Source organism: Rhinolophus hipposideros (assembly GCF_964194185.1).
Source record: "Rhinolophus hipposideros genome assembly, chromosome: 8".
Taxonomy (NCBI): Eukaryota; Metazoa; Chordata; class Mammalia; order Chiroptera; family Rhinolophidae; genus Rhinolophus; species Rhinolophus hipposideros.
Window position 1 is genome coordinate 60,314,417 of NC_138054.1, and position 18,839 is coordinate 60,333,255.

The window sequence follows — 18,839 nt, forward strand, 5'->3', positions numbered from 1 at the left end:
ATAATATAATACTTGTTATGCCAATCTCATAGTATTTTCATAAGAACCTCAGGGAGAAAGGATTTTGAAACCTCCAAGACATAGTGTGTTATTTTAGGGTATGTACTATATTAGTGTTTAAGCATGTGGTAGAAAGGAAAGAGATGGCAAGGAGATAGAGTAAGCATAGAAAGTATAGTGATTTGTACAAACATTGGTATTATATGAGAGGACATAAGAGACAAATTAAAAAAGAAAATTAAATACATACTAGGTAGGAAGTCAAAAGAAACACATAAAAGGAATGAATAATTTGGGTATGCTAATTTAGCATACTGGTTAGTCCTGTGTTTCCCCAAAAATAAGACCTAGCCGGATAATCAGCTCTAATGCGTCTTTTGGAGCAAAAATTAATATAAGACATGGTCTTATTTTACTATAAGACTGGGTCTTACATAATATAATATAACATAATGTAGTATAATATAATATAATATAATATAATATAATATAATATAATATAATATAATATAATATAATATAATATAATATAAATGATATAGTAAAGACCGGGTCTCATATTAATTTTTGCTCCACAAGACTCATTAGAGCTGATTGTCTGTCTGGGTCTTACTTTCGGGGAAACACGGTAGTAGAATGATTGAAATTGAGGAGGGCCTTATATCAGCCATTTGAAAGCTGCCCAGTTAATATTTTTCCAGCTCTAGCAAGTCCGAGAAAAGCAGATATATTTTATAGAGGATGTGGTAGAAAAATTGATAGTGCTTCTATAGACTGTAATATAGTTATTAAAAAAGCTTTTTTTAAAATTAAAGTTTATTGGGGTGACAATGGTTAAAGTTGCAGAGGTTTCAAGTGTACAATTCTGTAATACATCATCTGTATATCACATTGTGTGTAAAAAACAAAAAACAACTTAAGTTGTCTGCGTCAAACTCAAAGCAGGTATTTAGGTTGCTGAGTCGACAAGAAACCTGTTTGCTGCTCCTTCTGGAGGCACGTCAGGAAAGGAGGTTGTTTTGGCATTTTCTTCCATCTTGTTAGCTGATCTTGGTGTGTATTTATGGAACCATCTTATCCAGCAAATTGAAATTGAAATGAATGATATAGCTCTTAAGGCAAGAGCTTAAATTTTAAGATTTGCTTTTCACTCAATCTGAGGGCAGGAGGGAGGGCCTTTGTTATGAAAACAACATGAGCAGTGGCCTGGGAATGGATGAGAAGATTAGCATCACTGAGTGGAGGAGGGTGTGCATTTGCATTCTCAGCTCTTCATATTCTGTGCTCTTGTCTTACCATTTCTGTTGTGGTTTCTGATATAGCCTCCTGCTGGCCTTTGGGCTGGAAGTCCATTAGCCTGGACCATTTTCCCCTCTTCACCAAAGTAACTTTGATTCACCTTTCAGGTTTATACCAGGTTTTACTTCCTAGCAGCTTCTTTGGATTATTAGGTTAGTTACGTCTCCACCTGTTGGCATTTTGGACCGGATAATTCTTTGTTGTGATAGTCTGTCCTCTGCATTATATACTCTTTAGCAGCAACCCTGGCCTCTACCTTCTAGGTGCTAGTAGCGTCTCACAGTTATGACAATGGAAAATGTCTCCACAAATTGCAAAATGTCCCTTGAGGGATAAAATTGCCCAGGATTTAGAATCATTGATGCAGGAAAAGAAACACAGAGAAGAGTTTAGTGGTTACCAGAGGGTAAGGGGGAAGAGGAGGGTGGTAGAAGAGGGTAAAGGGCATCAAATATACGGTGATGGGAGGAAATTTGACTTTGGGTGGTGAACACACAATGCAATATACAGATGATTTATTATAGAATTGTATACTTGAAACCTATATAATTTTATTAACCAATATCATTCCAATACATTTAATAAAAAAAGAAATAACCCATTCTACACATTTTCATTTCATTTCAGTGATTTTCATTTCATTTCAGTGATATTTTGAAAGGAGGGGAGTTAATTATTTGCTCATTTTCCATTTTGGAACAAGAGCCTACAATTAAACTCACAATGGGACTGTGACCTCAGTTTGTTAGTTCTGTCTGTTCCTTCAGTGTTACAAGTTTTCTTCTGCTTCAGGGTCTTCATTTATACTTATCCTTTCTGCTACCTGAGGTGTTCTTCCTCTGGGTCGTCACAGGAATCACTGTGTCCCTTTGCTCAGGTCCCAGATATAATGTCACTTCTTTAGGGAGGTCTTCCCTGACTACTTTATCTAAAATAGCACCTCCTTCCCTCTCAATCCCATTCAGCTGCTTTAGTTTTCTTCATAGCAGTTATCATTACCTGTCATATTTGTGTTAAAAAGAGTAGGCTTACTGTTACAGCAGATTAAGCCTAAACTTCAGTGACTTAAAACAATAGAATTTATCTCTTATTGTGATCATAGTTATGTGCTGTTTGGAGGGTCATGCAGCCGTTCAGGAACTTAAGCTTTTCCTTTAAGTGACACCTCCATCTGCCAGAGTCTTGTCCTGCTTGCTGTTTGACTGTTGAATGGGGAAAGAGAGTGTAGAGGAGCGTGTGGAAAGTAGGTCTGGATGTGACATAATCTCTTTGTTTTACAGTTACATTGACTAGAATTCAGTCACATGGTCACAGCTAACTGTGACCACATGTGACACCATGTGACCACAGTCACATGGTCACAGCCACACAGATTGGGAAATGTAGTCAGCTTTTGTACCCAGGAGAAAAAAGGAAATTGAGTTTGGTGGAACCATTGTATCATCTCTGCTGCAATATTATTACGTATTACAAGAATATAAATTTCATGGAATCAGGGATGTTTGTTTTGTTTCACGTGGTATCCCAATTGCCAAGAATTATGTCTGCCACTATCTGCACACTTAGAACTGTTCCTGGTAAGCAATAGGTACTCAATTACTTATTCAATAAATCAATGCATGAATGGGTAGTAGTTTTGAAATTAGAGCTGGATTTGTTACGGTTTTTCCACTATCTGTGTGATATTGGGAAACTTAACCATTTTGAGCCTCAGTTTTACCATCTGAAAAATGAAGGGAATAAGAGCTACTCCATTTATAACACAGTAATCCTGTGGGACTATTGTATAATCTATGGGATTATTGCATTATATGAAATAATATATTAAACGCTGAGCCCAATATGTCACACATCATAAATTCTCAATAAATGGTAGCTATTTGTACTGGTTTTAACCAAATTCTACTTTGAATTATGATTGATTCACTTTGTCTTCTGTGATTCAGTACACGTAATTTTCATGTCTTAACTTATTGAAATGACATAAGCATAATTTGAGACAGCTTCTACATATGTATTCTGTCATTTAATTATTTATTCATCCATTAAATGGTTTATAACTCATCTATTTTAAGACACTGTGTTATGTAATAGGAAGAAACGGGAAAAACTTACTATCTGTTGCAGTGTTTCAATTTAGAGGAGTTTTATACAACCTGATTAGTACTTCATTTAGTTAACATATTCAAGGCTAAATATGGGAGATATTTTATTTTATTTTATTTTATTTTATTTTATTTTATTTTATTTTATTTTATTTTATTTTATTTTATTTTTTCGTAACAGCTTGATTTTAATTACCATCAGGGTACACTGTTCGAAAATTCAATGTTTACACAGTTGACCGTTTCTCAGCCACCAGACCTTGGGGACTGCAGAGTGTTCTGAGGTCTGTGTTATTGCTCTGAAGTTACTGGATGCCCTTCCTTGAAGTCACGGACTTCTTCATCTTCTTTTTGTTCTGCACTGGCTTATTTTGATTCAGGGTCTCGTTCAGCCTGTGATACTGACTGAAGAGTGTTGTTCCTCTAGATTTCTTAGGCTTTCTTATAGGTTTGGTAGTTTTTTTGGAGCCTTTTTTAGTAGAACTCATTTGAAGGGATCCTTTTACGTTTGGAGTTGTCATCTGTACCTTGCGACCACTTCTGGTCCTGGCTGGATTGGGAGCCTTCATGTTCTTTCTTTTGGTACTTGAGGTTGATTGTTCCATGTCTCTCTTAGGCTGTGGTTGTTTCTTGGTCATTTTAGCCATTCTAAGCTTTTCAACGGACTCTATTTTATTATTTTTAATGAAGTATGATTAGTCTCTGAGTAGTAAGAGAATCTCAGTCTCATTCATGGCAATTCCATATGTCATTTAATGCAACTTACCCTTCATTATTCAAATCCTCTTTAGAATACCATCCCACCTTAAGACCTAAAACATTTTTTAAAATAAAATATTCTTCACCAGTGGTAGTACAGAAATGACCTGAGATATTTGGTCATTGCATTATAAGTTTGGTATCCCACACATAGGTATATTGGAAAGTAGAAAACATGTCATCACTTCAGTGAACTGAAAAAGGAACAAAAAACTGTTATCAGATTAATCAGTTGATGAAAATTTTAAAACCAAAAGTTGTCCATAATTTAAGTTCCATTAACTACAAGAGGCCATTTTGTAAATTCATCTCTCATCAACCCCTACCTTTTTTTATGTTATACAGTATATAATTTATTACTGTATAAATAATTGTTCTTTAAGTATTTTACATATATTAATTGAATCCTTTCAACTTTAGAATAAACTTATTGAGAGCAGAAACTGTATCTTATACCGTATTTGTTTATTTTTTGTAATGTTACTGGCTGGCGTGCAATAGATGCTTAGTGAGTTTTTGAATCAGACTTTAAAGGATGGAGAGAGGCCATCTTGTCTAACATCCTGCTCAAGGAAGATCTCTTATCATGGAAAACTTGAGGAATCACTGTCTATTCTGTGTTTTCAGTGCCTCTCATGAAAAGGAGAGCTTTTTTCTAGGGCAGCTTATTTGACTGTTGGATGGTTATGTTCATTAGATGTTTATTTAATGTTTCATATTTGGATTGAAATCTACCCACTGATGATTCTAGTCCAGTTTAATAGTGCAAGTATGATAATCTAGTCCATTTTTTACTTGTTAACTCTTCAGACTTTCAAAGAGAGTTGTAAAATATCCCTTCAGCTTTCTTTCCTTCCTCCCTTTCTCCCTCCTTCTCTCTCTCTCTCTCTCTCTCTCTCTCTCTCTCTCTCTCTCTCTCTCTCTTCTCTCTCTCTCTCTCTCTCTTTCTGTCTTTTTCTTAAACATTAGGTGTATTTATTGTGTTGTGGGTGTGAAGATGAATTTGTTACTGTCACTTATTTTTTCAGCTTCTCCTCATCGGGTATGGACTTCAGATGACTCAACAAAGTCATGATTGTCTTGCTATGTAAACACTTGTTTGTGCCTTCCTTAAAACTTTATGCCTGAGATGGTCCATAGTGCTTCAACTGTAGTCTGATCAGTATAGTACATAATTCATTAAAACTTATTATTTTACATGATCAGGATAACTTCTGTCAAATTGTCATAAGTTGTATTGTGTTTTTTTGTAATATTGATTAACCAAAACTTTGAGACTTTTTTTCCCCCACATTTCCTTCTACTAGGCTGGATCTACATTTTTGCTATTGATTTTTTTTTTTTTCACAAGCTGAGTCCAGGGCTATATTTTTGTCTTTGTTAGCTTTGGCCTAATATCTTTGTTTATGAAGATTGTTTGAATCTTGAGTCTGACATCTATGTTCATGGCTAGCCAACATCTGAAACAATTATGTAGTAAGCATTTATTTTCTTTAAGTCTTGAATAAAATCTTTGAACCTCTTCAAGTGATCAATTATTTTGGGGAAATGTGAGAACTTAATATTGCCATGTTTGAAAGTTGCTGTTTTCTTGATTTTTATCGTCTTTTCTCTTATGTTCATTTATTATCATTGATCCATTTATAAGAGAAATAATGTACTTCCAAGAATGGGACACAAGAATTAGGGGAATAACATCTAATTACTCAGCAAACCTTTTGGATAGCTCTCATTTTTATCCTATTCTTCATCTCCACTGCTTTTACCTTAGTTCAGACCCTTGTCATCTCTCATTTGACTGTTACTTCAGCCTCCTAACTGTACTTTCTATACAATCTCATCCCTTTCCAATCCATTATCCATGCTACTGCTAGAGGGATCTTTCTATTGTACAAAGCACATCTTGTAATTTTACTTCTTAAGGTCCATTTATAATTTCAATTTTTTATGGGATAAAGTACACATTTTTAATAAACGTAAAAAGTTCTCAATAGTTTTACTTTTATGTGACTCCCTAGGCTGTCCTCTTAAACGTCTGGGCCTTTTATTTCAGAGCAACCTATCCTTTCCAGAATTGCAGCTTCATGCCTTGTCTGCCTGCTCAACACTCAGGTCAAGTATCACTTGTTACCTCTTCTTTAGAAAAACATTCTGGATTCTTCCCCCCGCTTTTGCCCAACCCAGCAGGTTTATTAATTCTTTTTTTCAGTCTTCATTGTACAATGTGCATGTCTATCAGAGACTGTAAAACCCTTCTTTGTTTACTTTTCTACTTTCACTGCCTACAGTCTCTGAAGGATATCCTAAGTCTTATTCATCTCTGGGTCTCTAGCACCTACCACAGTGCTGGACACAGAGTGGATACCAAGTGAATGCTGAAGGAGATTAATGAGAACCACCAGAAACCTTTGATAGGCCATGGTTTGGAAAACACTGTGCTGGAACTCTTTACATATTCAATCTGGCAGAAATAGATTAGGAAAACCAGCCAGATGTTGTTTTTAAGGGTTCTGTTTTTAGCATGTAAATTAAAATTTCATTTAGAATTACAAGTCTAATTTAGGAACCAGAATGCAGTTGTAGAGCTTGACAAGATTACATATGTAAATTCTCTGAAGGCTGATCCATTATCATGCCTTCCTAAAACAGTGCGGGCTCTGTGGAAGGAGAATGGTCTCTGAGTCTGCATCCCAGACTCCTTGCTCCTCTAGCCTTCCTGCCTACCGCATTCAGTCACCACCATCGGACCTCTTGTGCTCAACTCATCACCACAGACCCAGCTCTCTCCTTTTCTCTCTGTGAAAATGCGTTGGGCTCTGAGCCCCAAGGCTAGATTGTACCCTGCCATGCTTCAGGGGCAGGTTTTTACTGCTTTCCGCATAGAATCTAACCTATTTGGCTTGCCATACAAGGCCTTCCATCATCAAGTTCCCGTCTCCCTCTGCACACTCTCACCTGTTCCTCCATACAGAGTCTTTCTGGAACTTCCTCCACACTTCTTTACCTAGCTAATTTTCACACATATTTTAAAGGTAGTTCAGAAAGCCTTCTGCGAGGAAAGTTTAGATGTTGCTGCTCTATGCTCTTGTAGAATGCTGTGAGCTTACCTCACATTGTAATGTATTTATCACATTATACTACAATGTAGTGGTTTACTGGTTTGCCTCTCCCACTAATATCCTTGATGGACAGGATGTGTTAAGATTTATATTTGTATTACTAGAACATAGCATAGTGGGTGTGCAATAGTCATGAATAAATACTTTGTTAAAGGAATTAATAATTCCATACCCAGAGCCCAGGAAGCAATTAAAAAATTTGCTCCCATTTTGTGTGGAGTAGAAAATTAGGCTCTCAAGAAATTCTTTTTCAATTTAATTTTCAATCAACAACTATTTATTGATATTGCCTTTTATCTGGCATTCTTTTAGTTCTACAGTGAATGCAGGTATCCTTATTAATAGTAATCAAAGAATATATATAGTTCTCTGCACTATGACTAGCACGTACGTGTAAAGTTAGTGTTTTATGTGGGAAGTAATACAAAATAGAATAGATATTGGTAGAGTCCTGGTCGATGAAAGCAGGGAGATCATTTACTGCAAAGTGTTGGGAAATTGGAGGCATACTACTCTTTCAGGGAAAATGGGCTAACAATTTCTTTTGAAAGGCTGTAGGATGAAAATAGAGAAGTCCAAGGCCATAGCTTGCTGAATTGGGGCTCATCCATGGTCATACACTTAAAAAGGAGCCAAACAAGGATTTAATTTTAGGCACATATTTCTCCAAACCTCATGGCACCAAACTATACTGACTGAACTGAATTTTCCTTTTTTACAGAATAGAATTTTTTTCATCATCTATTTTATTATTTTCAATGTAGTCCTTAATTAGATGGTCAGCTTTTTGAGTGTATTAATTGTTAGTATATTCTTATTCTTTCATTACGTGTTAGATTGATTTTATAGCTTATTTTTGTTATATATCCTCCTTAGTTCTGGGCACAAGATAAGGTGGGTGCAAAAATATACCTTCAATACATATTTTGTAATTGAAACATCCTGTGATTGATTGTAGCTTAACAAATCTAGACATCTTATTTGTATCATAGGTACGTGTGCCTAGAGAGAAATAGGATATATATATATTTAGAAAATTAGTTTTAAAAAGTTTTTGTTTTTTGAGCCCTTGCAATATATCTTGTAAATATGTTTGTAATGAGAACAAACAGGGTACAATTTTATAAAATTCAAGGAAGAAGCTATGTACTGGGTACTAGTTGACTGAGATTAAAGTCCACAAATTAATATGTTTTCTTTCCTAAAAACCCTCCAGTAGGAATTTTTGATTTACTTTCTTGGCTGAGAATTTGTGAGTTAAATCTCATCTTCAATGTAATTTTGTCTCAAAATTATGAAGTCTTGGAAATACGGCTTTATAATGGAACTTTTGACAGATCCCTTTAACTGCATGTCACTTATATGTAGAGGTAATTTGTTACTTCTTCCAGGTGACTTTCCCTGAGAGGTGGAAAAAATGTTTTTATAAAGGTCAGTTTTAATTCATAAAACTTATTTGACCAATATGAATTGCTTGTAACTTTTGTGTAATTTTCCATGTAAAAATAAAACATTGAGACTTTGTCACATCCATCATCAGCATAACCCACTTAAATGTCAAAAATCCTATGCAGCCCTAACTAGGCCTCAGCAGGCCTATTATCGAATAAACTAAGATATAATTATCGTATTGTTACATTAGGTAAATCTATAGATATACATCATTCTTTGTTTCTCCCTCCACAAAATATGCTCATAATTTTTGTTGCTAAATATTTGTTATTCATGTATTATTTTTAGAAGACACGTAAATAATAATAACAATAGGATTAGATCTGTTTCCTTAACGATAAACTTTGATTGTTTTATTTTCTCTTTTGTCTCTAACTTCCTTAATTTGAAAAAATTCATTGTGTTATTCTGTCTCTATATTTGGAGAGAAGTATTTTACACACTATAATAAGGGTGTTTATAGTGTGTAATTTAACTGGATGTTATAGTATTCAGTGTTTTTTTTAAGATTTTTTTTAAAATATAGCTAACATACAATATCATATTAGTTCCAGTGTACAGCATAGTTATTCAACATTTATAGACCTAAAGAAGTGATCACCACGATAAGTGCAGCAACCATCTGACACCGTACCACACTATCACAGTTATCATTGATTAAATTCCCCATGCTGTATATTACATTCCCATGATTTATTTGTTTTATACCTGGAAATTTGAGCCTCTTATTCCCCCTCATCTTTTCCCTCCTTCTTAAAATTTTCAATTACAGTTGACATTCAATATTATTTTACATGAATTTCAGGTGTGCAGCATAGCAGTTAGACATTTATATAATTTAAGAAGTGATCCCCCTGACTGGTACCCACCTGGCACTATACATAGTTATTATCATATCAGTGACTATATTCCCTATGCTTTACTTTACATCCCTATGACTGTTTTGTAACTACCAATTGTACTTCTTAATCCCTTCACCTTTTTAACCATGCCCCCTACCTCCTCCCATCTATCACCCCAACAAATCTAGTACCCATCTGACACCATACATAATTACTACAGTATTATTGACTATATTCCTTATGCTATACCCTACATTCCCATAACTACTTTTTGACAACCAATTTGCACTTCTTAATCCCTTCCCCTTTTTTCACCCACACCGCAAACCCCCTTCCAAAGAGTGTAATTCAGGTGGGGCTCACTAGAATGTGCCTGTGGTGTTGGGGAGCTGGGTGAGCTGGGTTCCCAGTGTAGAGAGGCAGGGTAGAGAAGCAGAACTCACTAGACTAATCAGATTCTGATTTGGCTTTGTGGGGGAGGGCTCAAAACTGTAAAGATGGCACCTGCTTGACAGCTGCATGGGAGAAGACCCCCTCACAGGGAAAATGGCGACTGTCCTTCAGGCTCCCTCCCCGGTGCTACACACCTCAGTCTGCCTCCCGTATGCCTCTGATGCCCCCCAAGTCACGGTCTCTGCACCGGAGCCAGGGTACTGCGATTGAGTCTGTGTGAGGGCTTTTAAGAGGATGTCTGTGTTTCCTGCAGCCTTTCGTCCCACCTAGATGGTCAAAATCCCCACTATTTTTCACAGGTAGATGTTGTGGGATCTCCTCTTCTCACTACCAGTACTACAGGCTGGGGAGCCTGGTGTGAGGCTGGGGTCCCTTGCTGCTCTGTGGAGAACCTCTGTGGCATCCCTCCCAATTTTCATCTGTCATGGAGAGGATTGGGGCCTGCCTGTTTTGCGTCTCTGCCCCTCCTACCAGTCTCAACGTGGCTTCTTTATATCCTTAGTTATAAAACTTCTGTTCATCTAGACTTCAGATGGTTCTCCACATTGAGTATTCTATAGTTGTAATTTTGATGTGTAATTCTTCCTGTTTTAAATAAATGTGGGGGTATTTTAAAATAAGAATAGAGAGTTTGGGTTCAAAAATCTGGGTGAAACAGCTATACGGCTGAACATCAAAATGCACAGAAGTCAATAAATTAAAAGTTTTTAATTCCATAACAATAATTATTCCATTATTCCATGCCACCTTGGATTATTGTACCATTGTAAATGCCGTTATTTTTAATGGCCTTATATACATGTGTAATATAATTGAAATATGATTTCTTTGAGAATAATAACTTTTCATTTCCTCTCTTGTTCATTTAAATGGTCAACCATTTATATTGCATTAACATTCTGGGCTACTGTCCCCTCAGGCCCCTTTTCTGTTTTTATGTCAGTATATGTATGTTTTGTGGTGTCTTGCTTTCTTTTACTATTTGGTCTCTCATTATATCACAACTGTTTATCTTAGTAAACTGTAAATATAAACATGCTGTTTGTTCTTTTGATAAATTTAAGATATATTACATATTCCTTATGCTCTCAACAGCAAACAAAAACAATATTCAATATATTGCTGAATTCAGTTTGCTAATATTTTGTTGAGGATTTTTGCGTTTTTGTTCACCAGGGATATTGACCTATAGTTTCCTTTTTTTGTAATGTCTTTGTCTGGTTTTGGAATCAGGGTAATGGTGGCCTGGTAAAGGCCTGGGAAGGCTTGGAGTCTTCCATCCTCTTGAAACTTTTTGTAATAGTTTGAGAAGTATAGGTCCTAATTCTTTGTTTGGTATAATTCACCTGTGATGCCATCTGGTCCAGGACTTGTTTGTTGGGAGTTTTTTTTTTGATTACTGATTCAATTTTGTTTGTAGTAATCAATTCAGATTTTCTGTTTCTTTTTGATTCAGTGTTGGAAGCTTGTATGATTCTAGCAATTTCTCCATTTTTTTCCATATCATCTAATTTGTGGGCATATAATTGTAGTATTTTCTTATAATCCTTTGTATTTCTGTGGTGTCAGTTGTCACTTCTCTTTCATTTCTGATTTTGTTTATTTGGATCTTTTTTCTTGATGAATCTGGTTAAAGGTTTATCAATTTTGTTTATCTTTTCAAAGAAGGGCTCTAGTTTTCAAAAAACAAAACTCGATTTTATTTATTTCCTTTCTAACTTTCATTGTTTCATTCCTTCTACTCACTTTGGGCTTTTTTTGCTGTTCTTTTTCTCATTCCTTTAAGTGTACAGTTGGATTGTTTATTTGACATTGCTCTTGTTTCTTGAAGTAGGCCTGTATTGCTATGAATTTCCCTCCTAGGACTGCTTTTGCTATGTCCCCTAGATTTTGGCTGATTGTGTTTTCATTTTCACTTGTCTCAAGGTATTTTTCTTCCTTGATCTCATTATTGACCTATTTATTGTTTAGTTGCATGTGATTTAGTGTCCATGTATTTGTGTGTTTTTCAGTTTTTGTCTTGTAATTGATTTCTAGTGTCATACCATTGTAGTCAGAGAAGATGCTTGATATGATTTCAATCTTCTTAAATTTATTGAGATTTGTTTTGTGACCTGTCATGTGTTCTGTCTTGGAAAATGTTCCATGTGCACTTGAAAAGAATATATATTCTGCTGCTTTTTGTTGATATGCTCTAAAAATATCAATTAAATCCATCTGGTCTAGTGTGTCATTTAAGGCCATTGTTTTCTGTTGATTTTCTGTCTGAAAGATCTGTCCATTAGTGTCAATGGGGTGTTCAAGTCCCCTACTGTGCTGATATCAATCTCTTTCTTTATGTCCATCAATATTTGCTTTATATACAGAGGGTACCTAAAAATGTACGCACATTTTAAGAAAGAAAAACTGTATTAAAATTGTAATACTCAATATATACTGATAAAGATGAATACAAGTGACATTTGATTTCTGCAGTTACAAGAGGTTCTCAAAGTGATTACCATCAGCAGCCAGACTCTTCTGATTACAGTGAACAACTGCTTGAGCAACATTGACCAAAGTGTCCACTTGCTTAAATTTTTTTGGTATCCCTGGTATTTAGATGCTCCTATGTTGGGTGCATAGATGTTTTCTAGTGTTATGTCCTCTTGTTGGTTTGATACTTTTATCATTATGTAATGTCCTTCTTTTTCTCGTATTATAGCCTTTTTAAAAAATTTTAACAAAGTTTAATTTATCACTGTTTTCCTTGATGATTTTCTTTTTTTCTTTTTTTAAAATTTATTGGGGTGACAATTGTTAGTAACATTACATAGATTTCAGGTGTACAATTCTGTATTACATCATCTATAAATCCCATTGTGTGTTCTCCCATTGTGAGAACCCAGAGTCAGTTCTCCTTCCATCACCATATATTTGATCTCCCTTACCCTCATCTCCCACCCCCCACCCCTTTACCCTCTGGTAACCACTAAACTATTGTCTGTGTCTATGAGTTTTTGTTTCTCATTTGTTTGTCTTGTTCTTTTGTTGTTTTTGTTTTATATACCACATATCAGTGAAATCACATGGTTCTCTGCTTTTTCTGTCTGACTTATTTCACTTAGCATTATACTCTCAAGATCCATCCATGTTGTCACAAATGTTCCTATATCATATTTTAAAGTCTATTTTGTCTGATACTAGTAATGCTACTCCAGATTCTTTTCTTTTCCATTTTTTTGTGAAATATCTTTTGCCATCCCTTTACTTTCAGTCTTTGTGTGTCTTTTGTTCTGAAGTGGGCCTCTTGTAGACAGCATATGTAAGGGTCTTGTTTCTTATCCATTAAGTTACTTTATGTTTTTTGATTGAAGCATTTAATCCATTTACATTTAAAGTAATTATTGATAGCTATATAGTTATTGCCATTTTATTAATCATAGTTATGTTCTCCACATCCCCCACGGCCCCCCTGCCCCACTTTCTTCTTAAAGAAGTCTCTTTGAAATTTGTTATAATACTAGTTTGGTGGTGACTCCTTTAGCTTTTTCTTGTCTGGGAATCTGTTTATCTCTCCTTCAATTTTAAATGATAACCTTGCTCGGTTGAGTATCCTTGGTTGTAGGTCCTAGCTTTTCATCACTTTGACTATTTCATGCTCATCCATTCTGGCCTGCAAAGTTTCTGTTGAGAAATTATGGAAGCTCCCTTGTAAGTTTTAAAATTCTTTGTCTTTAACCTTTGGCATTTTACCTGTCTTATGTCTTAGGGTGGGCCTCTTTGAGTTCATCTTGTTTGGGACTCTCTGTCCTTCCTGGACTTGTATGTCTATTTCCTTCACCAGGTTAGGGAAATTTTCAATTATTATTTCTTCAGATAGGGTCTAAATTCCTTGCTGTCCTCCTTCTCCCTTTGGTACCCTTATGATGTCAATATTGTTATGCTTGATGTTGTCCCAGAGGCCCCTTAGAGTATTCTCATTTTTTTAAAATTCTTTTTTCTTTGTTCTGTTCCCATTGGGTGTTTTCTCTTACCTTGTCTTCCAAATTGCTGATTTGATCCTCTGCTTCATCAAATGTGCTCTTGATTCCTTCTAGTGTATTCTTCATTTCAGTTATTGTATTTATTTGTGAATAGTTCTTTTTATAGTGTGTATGCTTAGTATCTCTTTGTTGAAGTTCTCACTAAGTTCTTTGAACATTTTTATAGCCAGTGTTTTGAGCTCTGTCTCTGGTAGATTGTTTACCTCCATTTCATTTGGTTCTTTTTTTGGAGTTTTCCTCTGTTCTTTCATTTGGGTCATCTTTCTTTGTTTCCTCATTTTGGCTGCTTCTCTGTGTTTGTTTCTATGTATTAGGTAGACTTGCTACATCTCCCAGTCTTAGCAAGTTGGCCTGATGTAGTAGGTAGCCTTATATAGTAGGTGTCCTGGCGGGCCCAGTGGCTCAGTCTCCCTGGTCACCTAAATTGGCTGCTCCTGGAGTGTCCCTTGTGTTGGTTGTGTGTGCCCTCCTGCTGATAGTGGAGCCTTGATTGCTGCTGGCACATCAGTGGGTGGAATTGACCCTCATGATGACTGGCTGTGAGAATTGGCTACAACCACAGCATACGAGCTGCCTTTCAGGGGCTGAACCCATTGAGTGGGATTTGCCTCAGTGGGCTCTAAGAGCACCCTTTGGATCTGCCTCTTCTGAGGCTAATTGGGTGGTGCTCTGTTGTGGTCTGAAGCCAGCCTCTATGTAGGTTGTTGGTTCTGTGGCCTCTTGGGAGGGGCTTTTGTGCTGGCCAAAGTCAGCTGTTGTTTTTGTATATCTTTTAAATTGATAAACAAATCCAAAAGCATTTGTAATATGCAATTAAACAAACAAAGCACTGGGAAGTTGTCAGGGCGCATGAGGCAGCCTCATCCAGGGGCACCTGAGGCCAGGCAGGGTGACCCAGGTGGTGCAGTCACTGAGAGGGCGAGTCAGCATGCCAGCTGGTCCTACTTCGTCCCATCGTCTCTACCTGAGCAATTGCAGTCTTTGGGATATTTTTTGTTAAGGTGGAAGCAATGATATTTCAAGCTTTTTACATCCTACGTGGAAATGAAACTTCTAAATCTTTGAAAAATTAAAGTTCCTATTAGGAAATATAACTTCTGTGTTAATTCATTGTTTCCCAAATTATTTCTGGTGGTGGAACATTAGGAAATTAGAATGTCACTTATAGAACTATTGCTTTGTTAAAAATAAAGTAATAAGCTATATAGTTGTGACAGATTAAATATATTACCATTATTAAATAACATGCAATTTAATGAATATCTTTTGGATTTCAGGAGGCATTCTAGGTATTTTTTTATTTTAATTTTCATAGCACAATTTTGAAAGGTGGTTTTTAGTTTCCCTTTTTTATGGATGAGAGAAACTGAGGCTTAAAGAGATTAAGTTGATTGTTTTGCATTACAGAAAATTAGTATGTAATACAGATGAGACTTGAGCCTCTATCTTCCTGATTTCAGAATGCATTCTCTTTTTACTCCACCGGAATATGTAGTTAATTTCTTACTGCCTGGATTAGCACAAAAGAATAGGGGAGGGGGATAATTAATGATAAAAATCTAACTGGACTTATATTACTTAATAATTTTGATTTATGTTTAACGTAAGCAAATTTTTTAAAAAATAGGCAATGATATGGGAAATGACGATGCCATCGGAGGGAATGTGAGCAAATATATGGTGCTTCCAGCTGGATACTGTGGACTGCCCAAGAAAGGACATCTTATCTTTGATGCTTGCTTTGAAAGTGGTGAGTGTATTAAAGGCCTTTGCTTTTGAATTTGTCTGTGAATTATTTTAGAATCTAATTCCACCTGATCATTCAGTGTGATTTAACTCATTTATTTCACCAGAGTGAAACAAGTTGTCAGGGAAAAATCAATTTTGAAAGGATTAACTTGGAGATGTTTAAAAAATGAAATGCTATGTTTTTGTTGCTGTAAATGATTAGAAGTTTAATGGTAATACTAGCTTAATAGTAATACTAGTGAACCTTTATACATTACCTTATATTTTATAAAGTACTTATCCAGGCTTAATTTCTTCTGGGATAAAACTGACATATTTGACTATATGATAAATCATTAATTTTTGAATGTCTACTATATATATGGAACTGTATGACATTCTTGCAGAACTCAATCTTTTTGAGACAGGATGCTTCCCTATAAAGAAATGAGAGAACAGATTCAGTTGAACACAAACAGAACAGCAAAAGTAATATTGCGTCGTAGTCAACAAATACTATGGGTATTCTGCAAGGGGAGATCAGGACTTGATTGTGAATTCCCATCCAGTTCGGACTGCATCTTGTTAAATTCTTTATGCCCTGAGCCTCATTCTCTGAATGGCACATGGTAGGTATTCTGAATATGGTGAAAATATTAATGAGAAAGGTAACACTTTTATTTTTAAAGTAATTGATAATTATTTTTGTTTCTGAATAATGTGCATGCACGTGTGTGTGTGTGTGTGTGTGTGTGTGTGTGTGTGTGTGTGTGTTGTGTTGGTTTTGAAGGGACATACCAGTTCTCTGAAACCTAAGAACATTAGTTGTTTATACCAACAGTTGAGAACTTGTTTGTGCAGGGTTTTGGTCCCTGTTTATTCCATGTTGTTTTAGTTTGCTAGGGCTGCCATAATAAAGAACCACAAACTGAGTGCCTTAAGCAATAGAAATGTATTGTCTCTCCATGTATTGTTCTGGAGGGTGGAAGTCTGAGATCTAGACTCAGGTTGTGGCAGGGGTGGTTCATTCCAAGGGTTTTGAAGAAGAATCTCTTTCATGCCTGTCCTCTAACTTCTGGTGGTTTGCCAGCAATCTTTGCTGTTCTTTGGATTGTAGAAGCATCACCTTGAACCCTGCCTTCATTTTCACATGGCATCCTCTCTGTGTCCGTGTCTGTCTCTATTCCTTGTTGTTTTTTTTTTCCCATAAGGACATGAGTCGTATTGGATAAGGGCCAACTCTAATGTCCTCATTTTAACTTGATTACCTCTGTAGAGACCTTATCTCCTGGTCAGGTCACATTCTGAGGTAGTGGGTGGGTTAGGATTTCAACATAAAAATTTTGGGGGGTGTAATTCCACCCATAACACAGTAGTACAGTGCTGTCCTCCCAGTCAGATATGCACAGTGCCCACATCCTTAGGACAATGTCTTCTGCTTTCTTTGACTAGTGCTGTTGGCTTGTCCAGGATTTACTAGGTGCCCGGCAAATGCCTTTTGAATTCTTTTTACTTCAGGTAAAGCATGAAGGCTCTTTATAATAATAACTCTGTGAGAGTAGGACTTATCTTCATTTTAAAGATTATGTGTTATTTTGGTTTACCTATAGTATAAATTAATCCAGATTCCTTTCCTATTACATCTTTTCCTTAACAATACTTATATTTTCATATCCCTTACCTAAAAGCTCAGAACAAAAAATTGCCCAGTTTGATCCCATAGTAACCAAATGATAATGCATATTTCCCCCCAAATGCACGAACAATTGGGTATATCAACTGGATCTGTGCTAGTAGTGCACGAGTGTTACAGTATGGTAGAGTGGTGAAGTGACACCCTCTGGAGTGAGATTACAGTTGAAATCCTGATGTGAAAACGGAGCCATGGTTTCCTCATCTTTTACTGGTGAATGATGCCTGCTTTATATCTAAATTAAACAAAAATTTAAAAAATCATGTTTTCATTGTGTAAAAAATTTAAACAATTTCATCAAAATAGGTATATTTAAAAATAGATAAATGAAATCTCAGAAAGGAGAAATAGCAAAAGAAACCTCAACTGCATGAGTACATAAAATGTATGCTATGAGATCCATAAATTTGCTATAGGTAGACTAAAAATTTAACTCTGAGCTTTTTGGCAGCCAGTACCAAGAAAGAAACAATGTCCGTAAGCTAACAGTACACCAGGTAGTGAAATCTGACAGAAATTCTTCCTGTTGGGCTTCCTAAGGCTTGCTGCAATGTGATGAACAGCACCGACAACAATATGCCTGTGGTCTTGACAATAGATCTCATAGGGGTGTGTATTTTAACAACCTTCAGCGTAGGATGAGGGTGACATGCTAAAGGGCATTTTAGTGAAAGCAGTTCAGTTACCACTTGAAACAATTCATTTGATATATGCAGCTTTCCTTTTATCTAATTCAAGGATTTATTTCAGATTATTTAAAACAGGGAAGTCAGAAGGCTTTTCTCTGATGTGCTAACTCTGAGCTACTGGCTGTGGCTGCTTGAAGATGATTCTGTAGGTGCATCCCAAGTTAGAGAAGGAGTAGGGTGATTAATGGATTCAATGAATGGTGAGTATTTGTTCATGTGGATGAAGTATAGTGCCTTCATAGGGATTTTTTTCTGTCAGAGTTGTGGAATATGTAAAGTGTGTAGACCATTGTCTGGCCTTGAGCTGGTGGGTAATTAATCTGTTTTTCTTATGAGAAATAAGGTCTGCAGGTCAAATATTAACTGTCTTACGAATCCCTGATCTGTTTTTGCTCTATACCCCTCTCTATAAGTATTATTTCCCTTGGGAAAATAGCCACACTACTCTAATTTTATCTCTCTAGAGACATATGACACTTTTTATGATTTTTTTTTTAAAAAATCTTCTTTTGTTCTTTTCTATTTGCCTATAACTTGCTTCAGGATGGAATCTGAGTCTGATTAATCCCTGCTCTCTTACAGAACCAAGCAGAGTGCTTACAAAATTAAGCAATAAATTAATAGTGTATTTGTTGAATACTTCGAAGTAATTTGAACAACAGAAAGATGGGGAAA

The 18,839-nt window shown here is 35.9% G+C and overlaps 1 protein-coding gene across 3 annotated transcripts in view; it reads left to right on the plus strand.

Annotated features, from left to right (window-relative positions):
- AGBL4 (AGBL carboxypeptidase 4) overlaps positions 1-18,839 on the plus strand; it is a 1,079,895-nt gene that overhangs the window by 63,947 nt on the left and 997,109 nt on the right. For all 3 annotated transcript variants that reach the window (XM_081055075.1, XM_081055074.1, XM_081055076.1), the window contains exon 2: positions 15,682-15,804. In XM_081055075.1, the coding sequence (XP_080911201.1) occupies positions 15,682-15,804 (123 nt within the window). The remainder of the gene's footprint in view (positions 1-15,681; positions 15,805-18,839) is intronic.